The sequence below is a fragment of the Budorcas taxicolor genome, chromosome 22 (assembly GCF_023091745.1).
Source record: "Budorcas taxicolor isolate Tak-1 chromosome 22, Takin1.1, whole genome shotgun sequence".
Classification (NCBI taxonomy): Eukaryota; Metazoa; Chordata; class Mammalia; order Artiodactyla; family Bovidae; genus Budorcas; species Budorcas taxicolor.
This window is the reverse complement of record NC_068931.1, coordinates 46778400-46797676: the sequence shown is the minus strand read 5'-3', so window position 1 is coordinate 46797676 and position 19277 is coordinate 46778400. Positions and strand designations below refer to the sequence as shown.

General features: G+C 48.0%; 1 protein-coding gene across 1 annotated transcript in view; it reads left to right on the top strand.

The window, feature by feature from the left end:
• Positions 1-19277, top strand: part of LOXHD1 (lipoxygenase homology PLAT domains 1) — a 197862-nt gene that overhangs the window by 154126 nt on the left and 24459 nt on the right. The window contains exons 33-37 of the mRNA XM_052660502.1: positions 482-667; positions 3509-3636; positions 11141-11258; positions 12191-12365; positions 13925-14110. Of these exons, the coding sequence (XP_052516462.1) occupies positions 482-667; positions 3509-3636; positions 11141-11258; positions 12191-12365; positions 13925-14110 (793 nt within the window). The remainder of the gene's footprint in view (positions 1-481; positions 668-3508; positions 3637-11140; positions 11259-12190; positions 12366-13924; positions 14111-19277) is intronic.

Below are 19277 nucleotides of genomic sequence, written 5' to 3'. Positions count from 1 at the left end.
TCCTGTCCTAAGCTCAGTGGTTGTGGGAGGAAATCAGTTCCCTTGTGGTGGTAGGACGAAGGCCAGGGGCTGCCTGCATTCTCTGCCGTGTGGCCCTCTCCAAAGCCAGGCAACGAGTTTCCTCAAAGCCATTCAGAGAGGATCTCTTCTGTTTCAAATCTCTGTGATGTCTTCCCTCTCTGATGTCTACACCCGCTTTTGAAGGGCTCGCCTAATTAGGTCAGGCCCACCTAGAATAATCTTTTGATGAACTCAGGGTCATCTGAGTAGAGACCTTCATTGCATCTGCAAACTCTCTCCACCTTCACAGGAGGGACTTGGATCAGTGAGTGCAGAGCACGCTGGAAGGCAGCGCTGAAGACGGGGGGCGGCGGGGGGGTGGGGTGGGGAGGCTAGCAAATGGGGGAGGGGATGCTGAGCCAGGAGGGCTTCCTGCCCTGTTGTGCCCCCACCGTCACAGCCCCGGTGTGTCCCCGCCTAGCTGGGCCATGACGGGGCCTCCCCCGAGAGCTGCTGGCTGGTGGAGGAGCTGTGCTTGGCCGTGCCCACCCAGGGGACCAAATACATATTGCGCTGCAATTGCTGGCTTGCCAAGGACCGAGGAGATGGCGTCACCTCCCGTGTCTTCGACCTCCTGGATGCCATGGTGGTGAACATCGGGGTGAAGGTATAAGGGGCACCTGTTTGTGTGGATGGCATGGCATGGCAAAGGGAGCGCCAGGTGAAGGGGGTGAGCACAGGGGAGATGGAAGTGGGAGAAGGAGCAGACTCAGCCCTGGGGCACTGGCCAGGGCTGCAGCCCTTTGTACCAGCCAGACCCACATTGCTAGGAGCCATGAGATTCAAGTGTCTTCTTGTCTGCAGCTGTGTGACCTTGGGCAGGCCATCTGGCCTTTCTGGGCCTTGGTCTTCTCACATAGCACATGGAAATAATGCTTTCTAACCTCTCCCATGTAAGGTATTGATGAGAACTAATGAGACCATGAACAGTCCATGGAAAGCATGCTCTACACAGATGTACAGAGTCATTGTTCTCCAAAGGATGTTCCATTGACACCAGTAGGCTGGTGATGGGGACAGATGGCCTTTGGGATGCTGTGAGCCCCTGGGTCTCAGTGCAGTAAGAGCTATCTGCCCAAGCTCCCCCTTAAGAGGAAAAGGCTAGAAGGCAGGTGCTGAGTGCCTGTCCTAGCTCCACCTCTAGCTGGCCAAATGGCCTGGGCTGAGTTGTATGAAGTCACAGGTCGGTGCCAGGCAGGAAGCAGGGTGCCAGGCAGGAAGCAGATTGCCTGGGTGCTGGACCCAAGGACACGTGGTCAGCTGATGCCCCAGACGCTTCTGTGTCACGTGACCCTGCAGACTTCTCTTTCTCTGAAAAGCTGTGGGGTCAACAGAAGGTCCCAGCCCTCATCTCTGTTCCTGAATCCAAATCAATGGGCTACTAGATTTAGGTCGGAAGCTGTCCCACAGAGATAAGAAGACATCACCCTGGACCTGAGCGTGCCGTGCCTGTACTGTATGTGGAAACAAGGAAGGGCTGAGTTATGGGCTATAAACTCTATTCGGGCAGGAGTGTGGATGCCTGCCCATCTCCTTCCCGCTGGAGAGCCGAACTTCCTACAGCACAGACACCCCCTCCCTTGCTCAGCCATCTGCGTCTGTGGCCAGACAGTCAGTGGGGGAGAGCACACAGTTCTTCTGGGAACCTCTGTCCTGACCCAGTTCCCAGCATGCATGTGGGTGTGTGTGTGTGTGTGTGTGTGTGTGTGTGTGTGCCACCCCCAGTGCACATGCACACCCCTTCTCAGTACAGCTCACCTCCCTCTGGGGTCTTTAATCTGTGGAAATCCAAACCCTCACACCCCAGTTATTCATGTTACAAAAGAACACAGGTTTATCACTTCACAAAGAACCCGAGGGCTCTTTGGACTGGCCACCTCCCCAGGACATTTGATATCAGACTGGAATTACAAAAGCCTGTGTCTGTGTCTCTTTCTGGAAACACATCTATGGCATAAAAAGAGATGGGTCTGTGTAAAGAAGAGAAAAAAGATGGACCCGGAGAAGACAGGAGTCTGGCGAGCCCAGTCTTAAGGGGCCAGTCTCCACGGGGCCTCGAGTGCTTGCTTTGATTGTTCTGAGTTTGCTGGGTAAGAGCCGAGTGGTCAGGCTTCTGCTTTCATTCCCGTAGCTCCGTGCCCACCACACACACCCTTGTTAGGTGGTCTAAGAGGATTTTCCTGGGAAAGCAAAGTGTAGTTCAGTTAGTTCCCTGGCAAACGTGTCCTCCTAGCCAGGCCTGAAATACTACTTCTGACCTTGCAATGTGGTGGTGAAGGTTCTCCGTGCTGCCTGAAAAGGGCAACGTCAGGGGTGTGATCACTGACAGGAATAGCACGGGTTCTGAATCTGAAGGCAACTGGTGATGGGACTCCGGCATCTGTGACAGTGATATTGCAGTGTGGGAGCCCCTGGGGAAAGGAGGGGCTGGCTCTGGGTACATGCAAGGAGATGGTCAGCATGCCGTGTCTTTGGCCGTATGTGCAGGCCTCTCCTGAACCTTTGAGACCTAACTGGGCACCTGGCAAGAGGCTGTGGCATGAGAGGCCAGGGGCCAGAGGACACTCCAGATCAGGGATGAAGATGGCCCCTCTTGCCCCGAGGCCGCCCCTCAAAGGAAGAACCAAGGCAGGGGCCTCAAGGAAAGCACCACGCTGCAGGGAGCAGGCTGTTCTCACCTCCTCTGGCAGAGACAAAGAGAACACAGCCTCTTTGGCACAAACCTCAGGCCTAAGTGCAAAACTCCAGTCTAAAGTGAAAAGCACCTATGATAGGTGGCTGGCCCACCCCACAAGCGAAAGAAGGCAGAGGTCCCTCAACCAGCAGCCCCAACACACTCCCCATCACTGACGTGCAGGGTGAGCTGGCCGTGACATGTAAGAGGGACGGTCCCCTAGAACTGCTGCGGCCCCTTGATGCCAGGCCCAGAGTGGGCACCAAGGCGAGGTGTCTGTGGCTCTCGCAGCTCTGCATGGTGCACATCTCTATTTACGGAGAGGAGGCAGAGGCTGGAGAGGGTGGGACATCTGCCCAGGTTCCACAGCTAGCAGCGGGGATGGCCCTGGGGTTCCAGTGGCGCCCTGCATGTCTCCAAAAGCCACTGTGTAGCCAACACATGCAGCTGGGATGAACAGACTTAGGTCGGGCTTCTACAAACAAGGAGGTCGGTTAATGCTGGGGCGATCGGTCATGTTCCTACTCCACACGTGTTCTCTCTCAGAAACTGAACTCCTCTCCAGCCCTGAGCCTGGCACAGCTGGGGACAGGGACAGTGACATGGCCTGGCTCTTGCTCTGCAGACACTCACGGTTGCTTAGTGGGAGGGCTCTTTTCAAAGTGGCGGAGCCTGGAGGACGTGTTCTTTTGCCCCAGCGAGAGTGAAGTATAATAAATCTCCGGGGGTGATGGTTGAGGCCAAAGCCCAGGACTCGCATCCCTCTCGGGACAGGTGCTGTACGAAATGACGGTGTGGACAGGGGACGTGGTGGGCGGTGGCACCGACTCCAACATCTTTATGACCCTCTATGGCATCAACGGCAGCACAGAGGAAGTGCAGCTGGACAAGAAGAAGGCCAGGTATCTGGACGTGACCTGTGCTCCTTGCCCCTTTGCCCCTCCATACACCCAATCCTCCACCCTCCAGCCCCATCCTGCTTTCAGCCAGACTACCCTCTGACTCTCCCCTCATTCCCTGGGGCCTTCCAGCCTCCACGCCTCTGTCTGTGTGATTCATCCCTCCTAGAATGCCTTTCATCCACTCTCTCTGTTGCAAGACCTTTCTGTTTCAAAGGCTAGCACAAATCTACCTTCTCTAGGAAGCCATCCTTGATCACTTCAGCCCATAGCCCTCTTTCCTTCCTTCCTTCTGTCACTGTAAAATGTTTATTGTAAGGTCTGGAGATTAGTGGGTAGCGTTGTGTCATTGTGAATCTCCTGCTTTCATTCTTTTTACTGTAGTAATGTAACCTGTTCATATTAGGGGGAGATGGCTGAAGGGAGCACAGAAGCCTACTCTATTTTTGTAACTTGCCTACAAGTTCGAAATGATGGCATAAAAGTGAAAAAAAAAATTCAAATATTAAAAAACAATTGAACACCAATATCAGGCACTGTTTCAGACACTGGAGATGTTGCAGGAAGGAGGACCCCTTCCAGGGCCCGAAACTGGGCTCTTGTCTAACACTCGGAAATGAATTGTCCAAGGAGGCACATGTGCTGACAAAGCAAGAGAATTTATTGGGAAAGGGCACCCGGGTGGACAGCAGTAGGGTAAGGGAACCCAGGAGAACAGCTCTGCCACGTGGCTCACAGTCTCGGGTTTTATGGTGATGGGATTAGTTTCCGGGTGGTCTTTGGCCAATCATTCTGACTCAGAGTCTTTCCTGGTGGCGTATGCATTGCTCAGCCAAGATGGATGCTAGCGAGAGGGATTCTGGGAAGTGGACGGACACGCAGTGTCTCCTTTAGACCTTTCCCGGACTCTTCCAGTTGGTGGTGGCTTATTAGTTCCGTATTCCTTATCAGGATCTCCTGTCATAAAACAACTCATGCAAATGGTTACTATGGTGCCTGGCCAGGGTGGGCGGTTTCAATCAGTGTGCCTCCCCTAACAGAGAGACAGTCCCACTGGGAAGAAAAGATGCTCAAACTCATGAAGTTTTAACACCTGAGGGGACCGCAACAACAACACGGACACTGATGTGGGCTTATTTGGTGTTGGACATTTCTCTAAGCCCTTTGACTGTATTGACACACTTATTTCTACCTACAACTCTGTGAGGACTGTTACTATCGTCCCCATTTTACAGATGAGAAAACTAAGACACAGCAAGGTCAAGTCATGCTGCTAAAGGTCCCATAGCCAGTAAGCTTTGGCCCTGGACAATGCACCCAGGTGGCCCCAGTCTTAAGCCTTAGGTTTTACTTCCTCTTAAGATAGTAATCAGTAATGACAGTATTGGTGGACCTCTTTAGTCCTTCTAGATAGCACCTGTCTGCGTCTTTCATTAAATCCCCAACTTAGTCCTAGGTTTTGTTTGGTTTTCTGTGTTCGGCCATTGTCCTCCAAGCCATCCCTGACCCCTGATATCTTAAGCATCAGAGGGCAGAGACCCAGAACCCAAGCGTAAGGCTTGTGCCACCTACCCACAGCCACTCGCCTCTGAAGCCACACTGCCGTCTCCCACAGATCTTGCCCAACTTCTTAGCAATGTCTAAAACCCTTCCACTAAAGCTGGCGGGCAGAATCCTTTCTGAGCTCTCACAGCTCCCACCTCTGGCCTTGCGTGTGTCGGGCACTCAATAAGTACGTCTGGAGGGTGGCAGAGGTAAGGATGGGAGGGATGGTGCTTGAGGGGGATGAAATTGCTGAAGCTCTTGGCGGCCAGGTAGAGGCTTCTTCTCATGGACAGAGCAGTCCATGAGAGTGGGAACTCTGCTCATCTTATGCAGCTTGTGTCTGGGGGGATCCGATGAGAAGAGTTTTGGCCTCTCTTCTCTTAGCACTCCTATGCTCTTATTATGCAACTCCTGTTTCCCCCCTGGAATTCTCTCCTGAGCTGTTCTCCCCTGATAGTGATTGTAATAATGGTTAACATTCAATGAGCGCTTACTCCCTGCCAGGCACCATTGGAAGTGCTCTCTGTCTATATATAGAGAGAGTTAATATATACATATAATAATATTTATATTAGCTATAATAACAATATAATTATATATTTTAACTCACAACAAATAAAGTGCCTGAGGCATAGAAAGGTGAAGTAATTAACGCCCCAAGGTCACTCAGGTAGTCAGCAGAGGAGCTGGGATTTGAACTCATGTAACTGTGGAAATAAAACGGAGGTCAAATGAGAACAGAGGCTGTATCTTTCCAGCTTGCTACAGCAACAGTGTGAGCACCATCACTCAGTTTGGCAGAGGCCAAAGGCTCTCAGGATCCTGGAAAAGCTTCAGAGCGCAGCATTATTTGAGGCATGGGAGAACTGGAGGAGAGCTAACTAGAATCGAGGCAGCTCATCTGATTGGATTCTGTTCAGTCACTGAGTTGTGTCCAATTCTTTGTGACCCCATGGACTGCAGCATGCCAGGCTTTCCTGTCCATCATCAACTCTTGGAGTTTACTCAAACTCATGTCCATTGAGTCACTGATGCCATCCAACCATCTCATCCTCTGTCGTCCCCTTCTCCTCCTGCCCCCAGTCTCTCCCAGCATCAGGGTGTTTTCCAATGAGTCAGTTCTTCACATCAGGTGGCCAAAATATTGGAGTTTCAGCTTCAACAACAGTCCTTTCAATGAATATTCAGGACTGATTTCCTTGAGGATTGACTGGTTGGATCTCCTTGCTGTCCAAGGAACTCTCAGGAGTCTTCTCCAAAACCACAGTTTAAAAGCATCAATTCTTCGGTAATCAGCTTTCTTTATAGTCCAACTCTCACATCCATACGTGACTACTGGACAAACCGTAGCTTTGACCAGATGGACCTTTGTTAGCAAAGTGATGTGTCTGCATTTTAGTATGCTGTCTAGGTTGGTCATAGCTTTTCTTCCAAGGAGCAAGTGTCTTTTAATTTCATGGCTGCAATCACCACCTGCAGTGATTTTGGAGCCCAAAAAGATAAAGTCTGTTACTGTTTCCATTGTTTCCCCATCTATTTGCCATGAAGTGATGGGACCGGATGCCATGCTCTTAGTTTTCTAAATGTTGAGTGATTGGATAGGGGAGTATCTTTGGATTTATCTAGTTGGTCTTGAGTCGGGAGTGGGAAAAAATCAGGAAGGCAGATTTGACTGAGTCCTGAGTGTCGTGGGCCCACTGCTGGCAAGGCTGCGGTCTGGCAGCCTGGGGTGGCTGTGGCAGAGCCAATGGGCAGAGCTCTGTTATCCTCGTCAGTCTGTGGCCAGCCTCCTCACTCTCTCACAGTCTTCACCTCCATGCTTTGACCTTAATCTCCAATCCAGCCCCAAATCCTTGGAATTTCTCAGATTGATTATCCCACTCCGACATTCCACCTTATTTTAGAGATGTACATTATTGCTGGTGGGAGAGATAGACATTTCTTTTCAGGTGGTATCTAAACTCCAAAAATGCTTCTGAAAGTCACACCATTCTATCAATGCTTTGAGGCAACTTGTTAAAGAATTTTGTTTCTCTGATTTAAGATTTATGCTGTGAGAAGAGCCATCCTTTCTTAAATACACTGGTTTGCAAGCTCAGGTCTCTTACCCCAAATATAGTCTGCTTTATTTCATTTGCAAGTGGCCCAGTGTTTGGCCTGTGTCTTGAAATCCTTGTTATAGATGTCAGCATCTCAACTTGGGGACTCAGACAGTGAGACCCACTGGGTTTGTGTCATTCTTATAGCTTAATGCTGTGCAAAGAGATCCTCCCAAGAAATGGCACGTGACCAGAATGGAGGCGGGAATGGGCATGTGTCTAACAGAAGGCATTGTGTGGGTTTGCCTGCTGCAATGGCCCTGTTGTAAAATACTATACCTAGAGGTCAAACTTGATAACCATTCCCTCAACCCCTCTCCCTAGTTGAAGTCCCCAAACTTGTCATCTTGCCACTTTGGGGGAAACTGTTCATAACTAATTCACTTTGAGATAGTGGTGAATTGATGTGGTATTCAAAGGAAAAAAAAAGATACCCTCAAAAGGAAATGCTTAAACCTAAAGAATATGTCTCTAACAGTGGAATTTGAGGCAATTAGTGTCTCTAATGGAGACAGGGATTCCTTTTAGGCAAAGAGATGTTTTTCTTTAGAGGAAATTAAGTGCCTGTAAGGAATCATCTTGAGGCCCAGTGGAAACGCCACGAACTAGGAAATTTTTTGGTCTGGAAGCAAACCAGATTGTCAGAGCTTTGTTGGGTTTGCCCTTCAGAATGGCCCCTGGCTTCCACTACGTACAAATCTTCCCAGCTTCTTGGCAATGTCTGAAACTCTTCCATTAAGAACTTGCCCTTGCAGCCTAAGGCTTGGGCCTGGTTAGCCTCAGGCTGTCCTCCGTCAAGGAGACCACTGAGCGAGTGGCTGCTGGGCCCTTTCCCAAGGACATTCTTTGATGGGTGGAGAACAGAAGGAAAGCAGAACAGGAAGGGAGAGAGGCAGTGAGAGCTGCTGAGCTCCTTGGGGTGGATGAGCAGGGCACAGCCTGGGCCTTCAGCAGCCCATCCTTCTGAGCCAGAGGCAAGGGAACATGGCTCAGGGGTGGACCACTTCTCCAGCAGTGGCCCCTCAACGTGGGAGCCCTCCCACATGTCAATGGTGTTGTCTTGTGAGGGTGTGGGGAAGCAGGAAAGAAGTGGCTGGTGAGTTGTAGAAGGATGAAGTCCCCTTTAGAATGTGGGCTTTATATTCCGAGGAGACAGGTGTAATCGGGATTTAGCCTGCAATGAAGGACTAGGGGGAAAGTATAATCCAGGCTTCAGTTTTCTAAAAGAAAAAGCTTATTTCTCTCCCCCTTTTCCTTATACCTGCCTGACCATAAAATCTCCATAAAGGGGAGATTGTTGGTTAAATTCAGATAGTGACAATTAAAGAAAAAGATAAAAAGAATTCTAACGTTCCTTTGATCTGCAACATTATACACCCAGCAAGAGTAAGGAATGAATGAGTTGAAAGATTGTTGAGGTCCTTTAATGGACCAGAACCTGGTGGTCCAGAGTCAATGATGAGAAAGTGAAAGGAGAGAGGCTAATATTTCCTGGGTTACAGAGCTGGCTTTCGTGTTGCAGGAAATCAGCCAGAAATAGACAGAGAGAGAGAGAGAGAGACAGAGAAAGAAAGACATGGGGACCAAAGCTCTGATGGAGAAAAGGTGTTTTAATCAACATGGTGTGGGCATAATACTGTCTTACAAGGCAGTTATTCTCAGATAAAGATTAAAATTCCAGACTTGCAAAATATAGGCGATCCATATTAAAGAGAGGGAGAGACTTGTAAACAATCACTTTACCATATGGTTCACAAGAAGGAAGAGGGTACCTATCACTGTATTGAAAAACTAGCGAAGGAAATGCCTGGATCCCTCAGCCCCAGGAGAGGCTTGCCTCTCCTCTTAATTCCTGAATATTCAGGAATTAAAAAGGAACAGAGGATTCCTGACAGATCCAGAATAGCACACAGGAAGCCTCCTGTTAAATGCTTCCTGACATTTGAGAGAATCTCCACTTTGTGAGATGAGCTTGAGGGGAATTTCTGAGAACTGCCTTCCAGTTTCCACATGACCCGGAGACAGACAATTTAAACTAGAGCAGGAGGAATTTGGGGCAGACTTCTGGGAGAGTGTTTTTACTTCTAATAATCGCAAAGTACATGAAGCAAGTTATCAGAAGGGATTAGGCCTCTTCCACTGCTTTGAAGACAAGGAGTAGTTAGTTTTTGGTTTGTAGCGTTTGCAGTTCTAGCTCCCACTGGCTATGGCCTCTGTTTTTAAAAAAATGTTTGCTCAAGGAAGCATAAAATTGCCATGCAGCATCATATCTTCAGTGATACCTGTGTTACCCCCAGGGGCTTATCAGCATCAGCATCTGGAATCAGTGAGCAGTCAAGCAGTGTCAGCACTGAAGACCGCATTATGCATGCGGCACTGTGAGAAGAGCAGTAGAAATAGAGACAGAGCATCGCTAAGATGACGCGGTCATTTCGGGAGAAAAGCAGTAATAGCGGCAAAAGCAATGTCACCTGCTGTTTGACAGTTATTAGTAGTGTTATCCGACCAAGGGCCGCTGCATTCAGTTGTGCATATCACTTCAGTTCAATTCAGTTGCTCAGTCACGTCCAAATCTTTGCGACCCCGTGGACTGCAGCATGCCAGGCTTTCCTGTCCATCACCAACTCCCAGAGCTTGCTCAAACTCATGCCCATCGAGTCGGTGAGGCCATCCAACCATCTCATCCTCTGTTGTTCCCTTCTCCTCCTGCCCTCAATCTTTCCCAGCATTAGGGTCTTTTCCAGTGAGTCAGTTCTTCGCATCAGGTGGCCAAAGTATTGGACTTTCAGCTTCAGCATCAGTCCTTCCAATGAATATTCAGGACTGATTTCCTTGAGGATGGACTGGTTGGATCTTCTTGCAGTCCAAGGGACTCTCAAGAGTCTTCTTCAACACCACAGTTCAAAAGCATCAATTCTTTGGTGCTCAGCTTTCTTTATTTTCCAACTCTCACATCATACATGACTACTGGAAAAACCATAGCTTTGACCAGACAGACGTTTGTTGGCAAAGTAATGTCTCTGGTTTTTAGTATACTGTCTGGGTTGGTCATAGCTTTTCTTCCAAGGAGCAAGCATCTTATAATTTCATGGCTGCAGTCACCATCTGTGGTGATTTTGGAGTCCAAAACATCTCTTATTCTTTCCATTGTTTCCCCATCTATTTTCCATGAAGTAATGGGACTGGATGCCATGATCTTTGTTTTTTGAATGTTGAGTTTTAAGCCAAATTTTTCACTCTCCTCTTTCACTTTCATCAAGAGGCTCTTTAGTTCTTCACTTTCTGAAGGGTGGTGTCATCTGTGTATCTGAGGTTATTGATATTTCTCCCAGCAATCTTGACTTCAGCTTGTGCTTCATCCAGCATTGTGCATATTGTGTACAAAAAGAAAAAGGTACTGTCTAGAGATGTACAGTGCACAACCTGCCCCACCATTCATAGCAGCCATGTCACTCATAAAGCCTCATTGCAAGCTTAGCAGAGATGGAATTCTTTTCACATTTGAAATTGATTTCACATCCATTTGGTCCTCATAACAGTTTTACGAGATTTCAGGGACAGTGTCATTTTCCCCAGACTACAGATGAGGAAACCTAGTCCCAGAGAGGAGCTGGGACTGTTCTACGTGGTTAACACAATGAAATTAGTACTCAGAACTGGTAGCTCTTAATTCAGGGCCATTTCTGCCAGCAATTCACTTAACCCAGCCTTTCGAGAACACCTCTGGATGCAAGACAGGCTACTGCGGAGTCACTGGGAGCTGAGAGGCCTCTTCTCTCCTTACCCCGAATCTGTCTTCACCATGGCCTCCCCCCTCACCTTGGGCAGCCTCCCTCCTTCGTGTCCCTCCTCTCCATCCCCAGATTTGAGCGGGAGCAGAATGACACCTTCATCATGGAGATCCTGGACATTGCCCCATTCACCAAGATGAGGATCCGAATTGACGGCCTGGGCAGCCGGCCAGAGTGGTTCCTGGAGAGGGTAACACGGCTGGACCTTCACCCTCCCTTCCTCCCACTGCCCACCCCTACTTCCTGCGCCTTTGGGTTGTCAGTGGGGTTTGTTAATGTGCAGATGTCACCTTAGAAGGTTGTCACCTTAGAAGGTTGTTACCTGAGTCTGCCCCAGATAATATGCCCCTGGGTGTGAATTAATCAGGGAATGTAGTTTTATTTATTTGTACCCAGTCAAAACTGAATGAACTGCCAGGGAATACAGCCTGCCCAGTCAGTGTCATGTGGACAGAGACCAGTGTGAGCCTCCTGGAGGGAGCAAATTGGGAGGAGTAAGAGGGGAGCAGCAGGAACTGGGTGGCGCGGTTCCCATGGTGGGAACCTGAGGCAGATGGTAGGGAGGCTCCCAGCTCCCCCATGGTCTCAGTGAGCGGGCTGCCTCTTCTCCTCTGAGCTGTCCTCTCATCCCTTATCCATCAAAGGCCATCTGTCCCGAGTTCCCTGAGGCTCTGCTCCCCTTGTCCAGCCTTTAGCAGACTTTTCTGGAGCCAATAATACAGTGTTCCCTCCAAGGACAATCTGGCGAACTTGGGTCCACAGTTTTGTGGAGTCTGTGGCTGAAAGTGGCTTGGTTGGTCTATTTTTATGTCATTAATTCAGCAGACATTCCTGGTGCACAGTTATAGGCCCTCCTTGGAAACATATTTACATGAATTGCCCACTTCCAGCTCACCAAGTAAAGTTAGTCACGGCGGGGGCTTCAGACTCCATGCCAGGCCCATGGAGTAGGGTCTTGTCCTGGAGAGGACCCTTTCCTCGTGCCTCGAGTCTAAGTCAGAAGAAGTTGTCTCAGGCCTGGGATAGTGGATTCCAGGGTCCAGACAAGGGGGCCGCGTTAGTGGGTGGGCAGTCAGTGGGGGTGAGGGAGGTGCTCACACACTGTCCGGTCCCCCCGCCCAGATCCTCCTGAAGAACATGAACACAGGAGGCCTGACCATGTTCTACTATGGAGACTGGCTGTCCCAGCGGAAGGGCAAGCAGACGCTGGTGTGCGAGATGTGTGCCGTCATCGACGGGGAGGAGATGATGGAGTGGACGTCCTACACCGTCTCGGTGAAGACCAGTGACATCCTGGGTGAGTCGGGGGTGGAGCGCTCCCTTCTGTGTTCACTGCCCACTCACCCTGCCCCTCTCAAATTCTGGCTCAGGTCCCAAGCTCTGGCCAAGGCATTTTGCTTTGGTTAGCCTTTCAAAAGTAAGGCCAACTCATTTCCACAGAGTGTCATCTTCTGCAAAGTATTCCTTCCCATGACTGATGTGGCTCTGTCCTTTCTGCATCAGGAAAATGGGAGAAAACGGTGCAGGAGTTTGGCTCAGAGGCCCTCAGTCCTTTGCTGCCTCCTGAAACCCCTCAGCCAGGGGCTGTTCAGCATGGCTGCCCTTGGGCCCCTTCCCACATCCCTGTGCTTGGCCACCGTCTTCTGTGCCAGCTTTGGCCTGGGATCTTAGGATAGGGTAAGTCCTTGAGCCCACATGTGAGTGACATTCGAGTGCAGCAGTGACGGCGAGGATGTGACAGAGGCTGGCACAGGTGTACCAGGTGCTGGGAACCTACAGGAGGGCACCTTCCCTAGCCAGAGATTGGGGGCAAAAATCAGGGAGGGCTTCCCAGAGGTGGTGCCAAACTGCAACCAAAAAGACAAACAGAAACCAGTGAGGCAGATGGGACACCAGAGGAAGGGCCTTCCAAGCAAAAGCACCAATGCAGGCAGAGGCCTGCAGCTGAAAGGGAAGCAGTGGGTGCTGCCTCCCTCCCCTCAACCAGTTCTGTCCCCTGGGAGCCGGTGCAAGGACCCTGCAAACTCACTCACACTACCTATAAATGGTAGTGAGGGATCCCTGGTTGGCCCTGCTAGTTCACACTTTCAACAGGGAAGCTCTCCGGGCACAGTGATAGGCACCTCTTGCAAATGAAGCCAAAGGAATGAAGCTTTCCTAAATTGGCAGCTCAGGCATACATGTTGGGTCAGGACAGCTGGCAAGGCACCAGATTTGTGGCACTTCCTTTGTTCCTAAGAAAGAAGATTTCACTCTCTTTGCTCAAAGTTCCGAGTGTTCACTCATCTTCAAGTCCCTCGTCCCTTCATGATGCACCCTCAGAAAGTAATAAGTTCATTGATAATCACGGAATATGTATCAGAAAAGTTTCAAGGGGTCACCTCTCCCAGAAGCCTTTTCTTTCCAACTGGGTCACAACTTCTATTTGACTTAAGCAGACAATGAGCAGCTCTAGCATAGAACGTCAACCAGAGGCAGATGTGGGAACAAAGAACTTTCACATTGTATAGGAAGGTGTTTATTTCTAAACTGTAAAGCCAGTCTACATGGCATGCCTTTAAGGATGGGTATATCTCCACAGAATACATGAGTTCTTGTACCGAACCAGCCACACCTGCTAACCAGGACCCCAGTTAACCCAACAGCATTAACAAGGCTCAAACATAAGACAAAGGATAGAGTTGTAGACCTGGGAGCTCCAGGACACTGATCAGCCCTTTCTGACCTCATCCCTGGCTTTGACGACTCTGAACTTGCCCACGTGCACCCCTGGCTCCTCCCTAGATCCCAAGAGTGAAGCCAGAGCAAGAGGGCTGTGATTCAGAGAGGCCAGAGCCCTTGTCTTGTGCACCCCAGGAGCAGGCACCGATGCCAACGTGTTCATCATTATCTTCGGGGAGAACGGGGACAGTGGGACCCTGGCCCTGAAGCAGTCGGCCAACTGGAACAAGTTCGAGCGGAACAGCACCGACACGTTCAACTTCTCCGACATGCTGAGCCTGGGCCACCTCTGCAAGCTGAGAGTTTGGCACGACAACAAAGGTAGCTCAAGGTCAGGGTGGGGGAGGGCAGACCACAGCTCTTCACCCAAGCCCCTGCCCATCTCTCTGGCAGCCTGTGGGCCCTTCCGCCCCGGGGTGGCAGGAAACCGGGAACAGTAGATTGCTACCATTCTGATGTTTCCATCAGTTAGAAGAGCTGGTGTTTCGGGACAAATTTCAGTCCCTCCTTCTCCACACCCCCCCATCCCAGGGTAATGAGTAGCTCTTATTTTTTCTGTGATATCAGGGCATTAATTCTTCTTAGTTCAGAAATTAAAATTAAGAGGGGTCGGAGGGAGGAAAGGGCTATATCACCAAATTCCCTTCGCATGAATTTTCCATAAAGGATTATGCTTGTTTAGTTATAATAGCAAATCTAAAATTAGTCAAACTCAGTTATAAATATGAATGATGGGATAGGATATAAGCCAAACAAGAAATTTATCTTCAAAATGCCAAAGGAACACTTTGTTACATCTGTAATTGTGATGAAGCTCATGTTCAATATTTCCTTCATAACTTCTTTGTTGTAATCAGGCTGCTATGAACATTTTTTTTTTTTCTGGCTTTGGGCCATTACGTTATATATTATATAATTGGAACAGAGTTGTTAAATACTAAATGTCACCTCCTTAAGACACATTATTTTCTTGATTTATGCCATTCTAACTCACCCTCTTGTCTTCCATTGAAACTGGCTTTGACAAGGCAATTCACTCAAAGCCTTCTCCAGTCTTCTCTGAGTCTCCCCCACGAGTGGCCTAGAGGCATCCTGACTGTTGTGTTGTCCTTGCTTCTTTAGATCCTGGCAGAGAACCAATATATCTGTCATAGTGACTGATGACGCCTCATTTGGCAGCTTTAACATGCGTTAAACAATTAAACATGTTTTCCGTAACATGGGATAAGCTCTGATTAAGCACAGAGAAAGTTCTCAGTCTTCAGAGCAATAAAATAATGAAGATTTGCACAGCCCTCAATTTTCAAATCTCAGCGTACCCACTCAGTCATTCATTGAGGGAACATTTACACCATTCGCTATGTGCCTAGTGCTCTGTTAAGTATAAAAGATACAAACATTTGACCTTTGTGACAGTCTTATGAATGCTTGCACAGAAGTTTATCATCTCTCTTTTCTACAACCAAGGAATATTGAGGCCCTGTGAGGTTTGAACAGCTTACTCAGAAACACACAGCAAGAAATAGACATAGCCAAAACTCAAATCCAGGTCTTCTGATGCTTTTTCCAGTAAACTATGCTGTGGGCCAGCCCATCCTGCCAGTTCCATTCTGCCCAGCCAGTGGGCCGATGGGTCAGAAAAGAAAAGATGAGGAGACGAGGGCAGCTTCTTCTTCCTCTGTTCACTATGTCCCCCATACATGTTGTCAGGGCATTGGGGGAGGGTGTCTGCTCCAGCAAAGTGAGAGGGGATGCTTATTCCTCACCTGTCCATTCACTGTCTTCATAAGTCTATGGAAAGAAACATATTTGCAAAGTATTCTCAGAATACCACTAATGAATCTCTACTCTTTCCTAACAAAGAGACAAAACAAGATCCCTGAATTCTTTCTCATCCTCTCATTATCCATTATGATTGTCTTAGAGTTATCAGGAGGTTGGCTGGTAGCTGAAAGTCTGACAGTTATGAGTCAGATTTATTAAGATCATCTTTTGCCCCAGAGAATTCAAAAGATCAGGATAAGCCGCTCCCCATGCCACTCAACAAATGGGTGTCAGGACAATCACTTCAGTGTTTGATCAGGCTGCCATTGGCTCAGTAAAAGCACTGAGCCCCATTGTGTGTCTAATTCGAGTGATTTGACAGACCAGATTGATGCAGGTGGAGATGAGATCTGTCTACCCTAGAATCCATGCATACAGTGTCCGCACCAGAGGCAAACCACTGTTTAGGAAGTATATTCCCAGGAAGTGTGCCCCTTCCCTAATCAGAAAGAAGTATATTTTACTTCTGCACTAATACACACTGGCAAGGCATCGCTCTTGAGGGCAGGGGCCTTGCCTCGTCCATATTCATCTTCATAAAGGTGCCTATGGCAGAGTGGAAACTCTTTAAATCTTAACTTAGTTGAGACTCCATGCCCTCCCACCCCCAGGAAAGAGCTGTGAAATACCAGGACCACAACCCCTACCTCAGGAGCAACAGAGAAGCAAAGAGACTAGAACCTTGAGAAGGAAGAAATATTATTCCCAGTGAGTCTGAACAATCCCCTCAAGGTTCAACCACAAGATGGGATCAGAGGTCAAGCAGCTCCCTGATCACCTCCTGGTCAGGTCAGAGAACTGGGTAGTGGGGAATTTCATGTAGACCATGATGACCTCCCTCACTTTCCTAAGAAGGGAAGACAATGTTAGGGCCATTTTTTGTTTAGGGCCACTTTTAATATGAAGATTTCACTCTTCATATTAAAGTGAGGGTGAAGGGGTGACCAGAAAGACTGAGGATGCCCTTATTAAAGATCACAGTTCTAGCTACACACTCTACAGTCTTTGGAGTCATGTATCTGTCCAGGGTACTGACTTTTCTCCAGCTTCTCTCAACTCTGGACTCTATCACTTGTTTCTAGGGCCCCCACCTTGGAGGCTGACTATTTTCAACCTGGACTGTTCTAGATTTCTCTCAAGCTTGGAAAAATGGTTCAAACTGCCATACATTTCCTCCTCAAGTCACAGCAATAAAAAGGCAGATAATTGTTGATCCAAGATTAGAGTTCATCTCTGTCTCCTGCTTTCAAAAGCTGCTATCTCCAACTCCATATTATCTAACTCCACCTGACTAAACACCTGAAAGCCTACTGGTTCTTTGTCACCTGGATGACTGTTCCTGTTGCTGCCCACACCTTCAAAATCTGCCTTATTCCTTCTCAACCTGTTTCTCATCACAGACTTTCCAGAGTTCTCTTGGGCACTTGTGTTCTTTGTTGTATCCCTCCTTCCAAAATATCTAGGAAAGCAAAGACCGACATATTTGAGAAAAGTGTTCCAGAAAGTCAAGCAGCAACATTCCAGGAGTCGGGGATAATGTTTGTCTTTATTGATGTCTATGTGTCCCTCCTTTGGGGCTTCCCAGGGGGCTCAGTGGTAAAGAATCCACCTGCCAATGCAGAAAACACAGATGACGTGGTTTTGATTCCTGGGTTGGGAAGATCTCCTGGAGTAGGAAATGGCAACCTGTTCCAGTATTCTTGCCTGGAAAATTTCATGGACAGAAGAGCCTGGTGCACTACAGTCCATGGGGTCACAAAGAGTCAGGCATGACTGAGCACGCACACCATCCATTGTCCATTCATCATAGCTTTGCTCTGTAAAGTTGCTGTAAACACTAAACCACTGCTGCTAAGAAAAACACAAGGTTAGGTTCTTGCAATCCTCTGGTCATGCATTTTCATCAACCAGTCAATGCATAATCTTATTTTGTGTTGGAGAAGGGGCTTTCCTGGAGGCTCAGACAGTAAAGTATCTGCCTGCAATGCAGGAGACCCAGGTTCGATCCCTGGGTTGGGAAGATCCCCTGAAGAAGGGCATGGGAACCCACTCCACTATTCTTGCCTGGAGAATCCCATGGACAGAAGACCCTGGTGGATTATAGTACATGGGGTCACAAAGAGTCAGAGCAACAAACACACACTGATCAAAGACACTTCATATGGTATACATTGTTGATTTATTAACAGTGAACTCATGGCCATCAACACTATTGATGAAGTTAAAGGAAAGTTATGTGGCAAATCTATTTTCCCTGTAAGGCATGTTACAGCCTTCTCGCACTTAGAAACACTAGACAGTTCTTTAGCGCTATAACATAAAAATGTAAAAAAAAAAAAAACAAACCCACAGCACTAAGTAGATGACAAAAACACTTGTTCATAGTGTGAGAGCTGAAACCGGAGTCATCTTGTTTAACCTCAACTGGCAACATGTGAATTTTTTGCTGCTCTGCACATGTCCGTGAATAACTGTGAAAGGACTGTGAGTACTGATTTTAGAGCTACACATAAATTTTATCAAGTAGGCGAATTTGCAAATATGGATACAGAAATAATAAGGTTCAACTTGATCTGTCCTTGAAAAGACAATATTTGAGCTAAGACCTAAAGAATTTATCGGTGTAGACATTTGGTGAGGTGTGGTGTTTATCAAAAATGAAGTGTGTTTGAGGCAGAATGGATCGAAAACATAAAAGCTCTAAAATATAAGAAAGACTGATATGTTTCAGAAATGAAAGCACAGTTCAGAATGACGACAAAATAAGGAATGGGTGTGGGATCTAGAAAGTAGACAAGAATCAGGCCATGCAAGGTATTATAAGTCTCGTCAAGGACTGGGTCTTTATCCTAATTGTCCTGAGAAGCCATCAAAGGGTGTCAGAACAGTAGTCATGTAGGGAAGATTATCATAGTGTCTGTGGGGAATAGGTTAGATGGAAAAGAAAGCCAACTTCAAAAGACTGGCTAAGAGATGATGGGAGATAACGATGCCCTGCACGATGATGGTAGCAGTGGGGATGGAGAAAATGTAGAAAGATTTGAGAAATGCTTAAGCAGAAGGCTTATTACAGGATTGGCTGAGAAGGAAAGTTGAGCAAGAATGGTAAGGCTGCTGCAGGAGCTTCTTCATCCTGGCATGTTTAATTTAAAGGTCTGGGAGACATCTAGGAGTGATGGTTAGTAACAGTTGGGTCTGGAGCTCAGGAGTCAAACTAGTTGGAAGATACTGATAAGAGATATTGATCTAAGAGTTGTCAGTGCAGAGGCTTCACTGAAGCCGCGAGAGTGAGGAAACGATGCTTCAGAAAAACAAGAGTGACCAAGAGCAGGTTCCTGAGTGCCCTCATGTTCGAGGTTAGAGAATAGAAGGGAAGGCAGAGGAGAAGGAGGAGGAAAGGGGGCGGAAAATGGGTGGCCTCAACATGTTTTCACTTTCTAAAGGAACGTGTTCAGGGAGAGGGACCCTACTTATGGAACTATTGAGGACTGTTCACTGACCATGAAACCCCAAAATGAGGTGTGTTGGTTCATGATACCATAGTTTCCTGGGCATAAATTTAATAAAGAAGCTATGAAACCACATTTGTTTTCAAATAGCAAAGCAATTTAAACTATTTCAAATGTTTATTTCTTCCTAGCAAATTCCCAAATCCCTTGTTGAG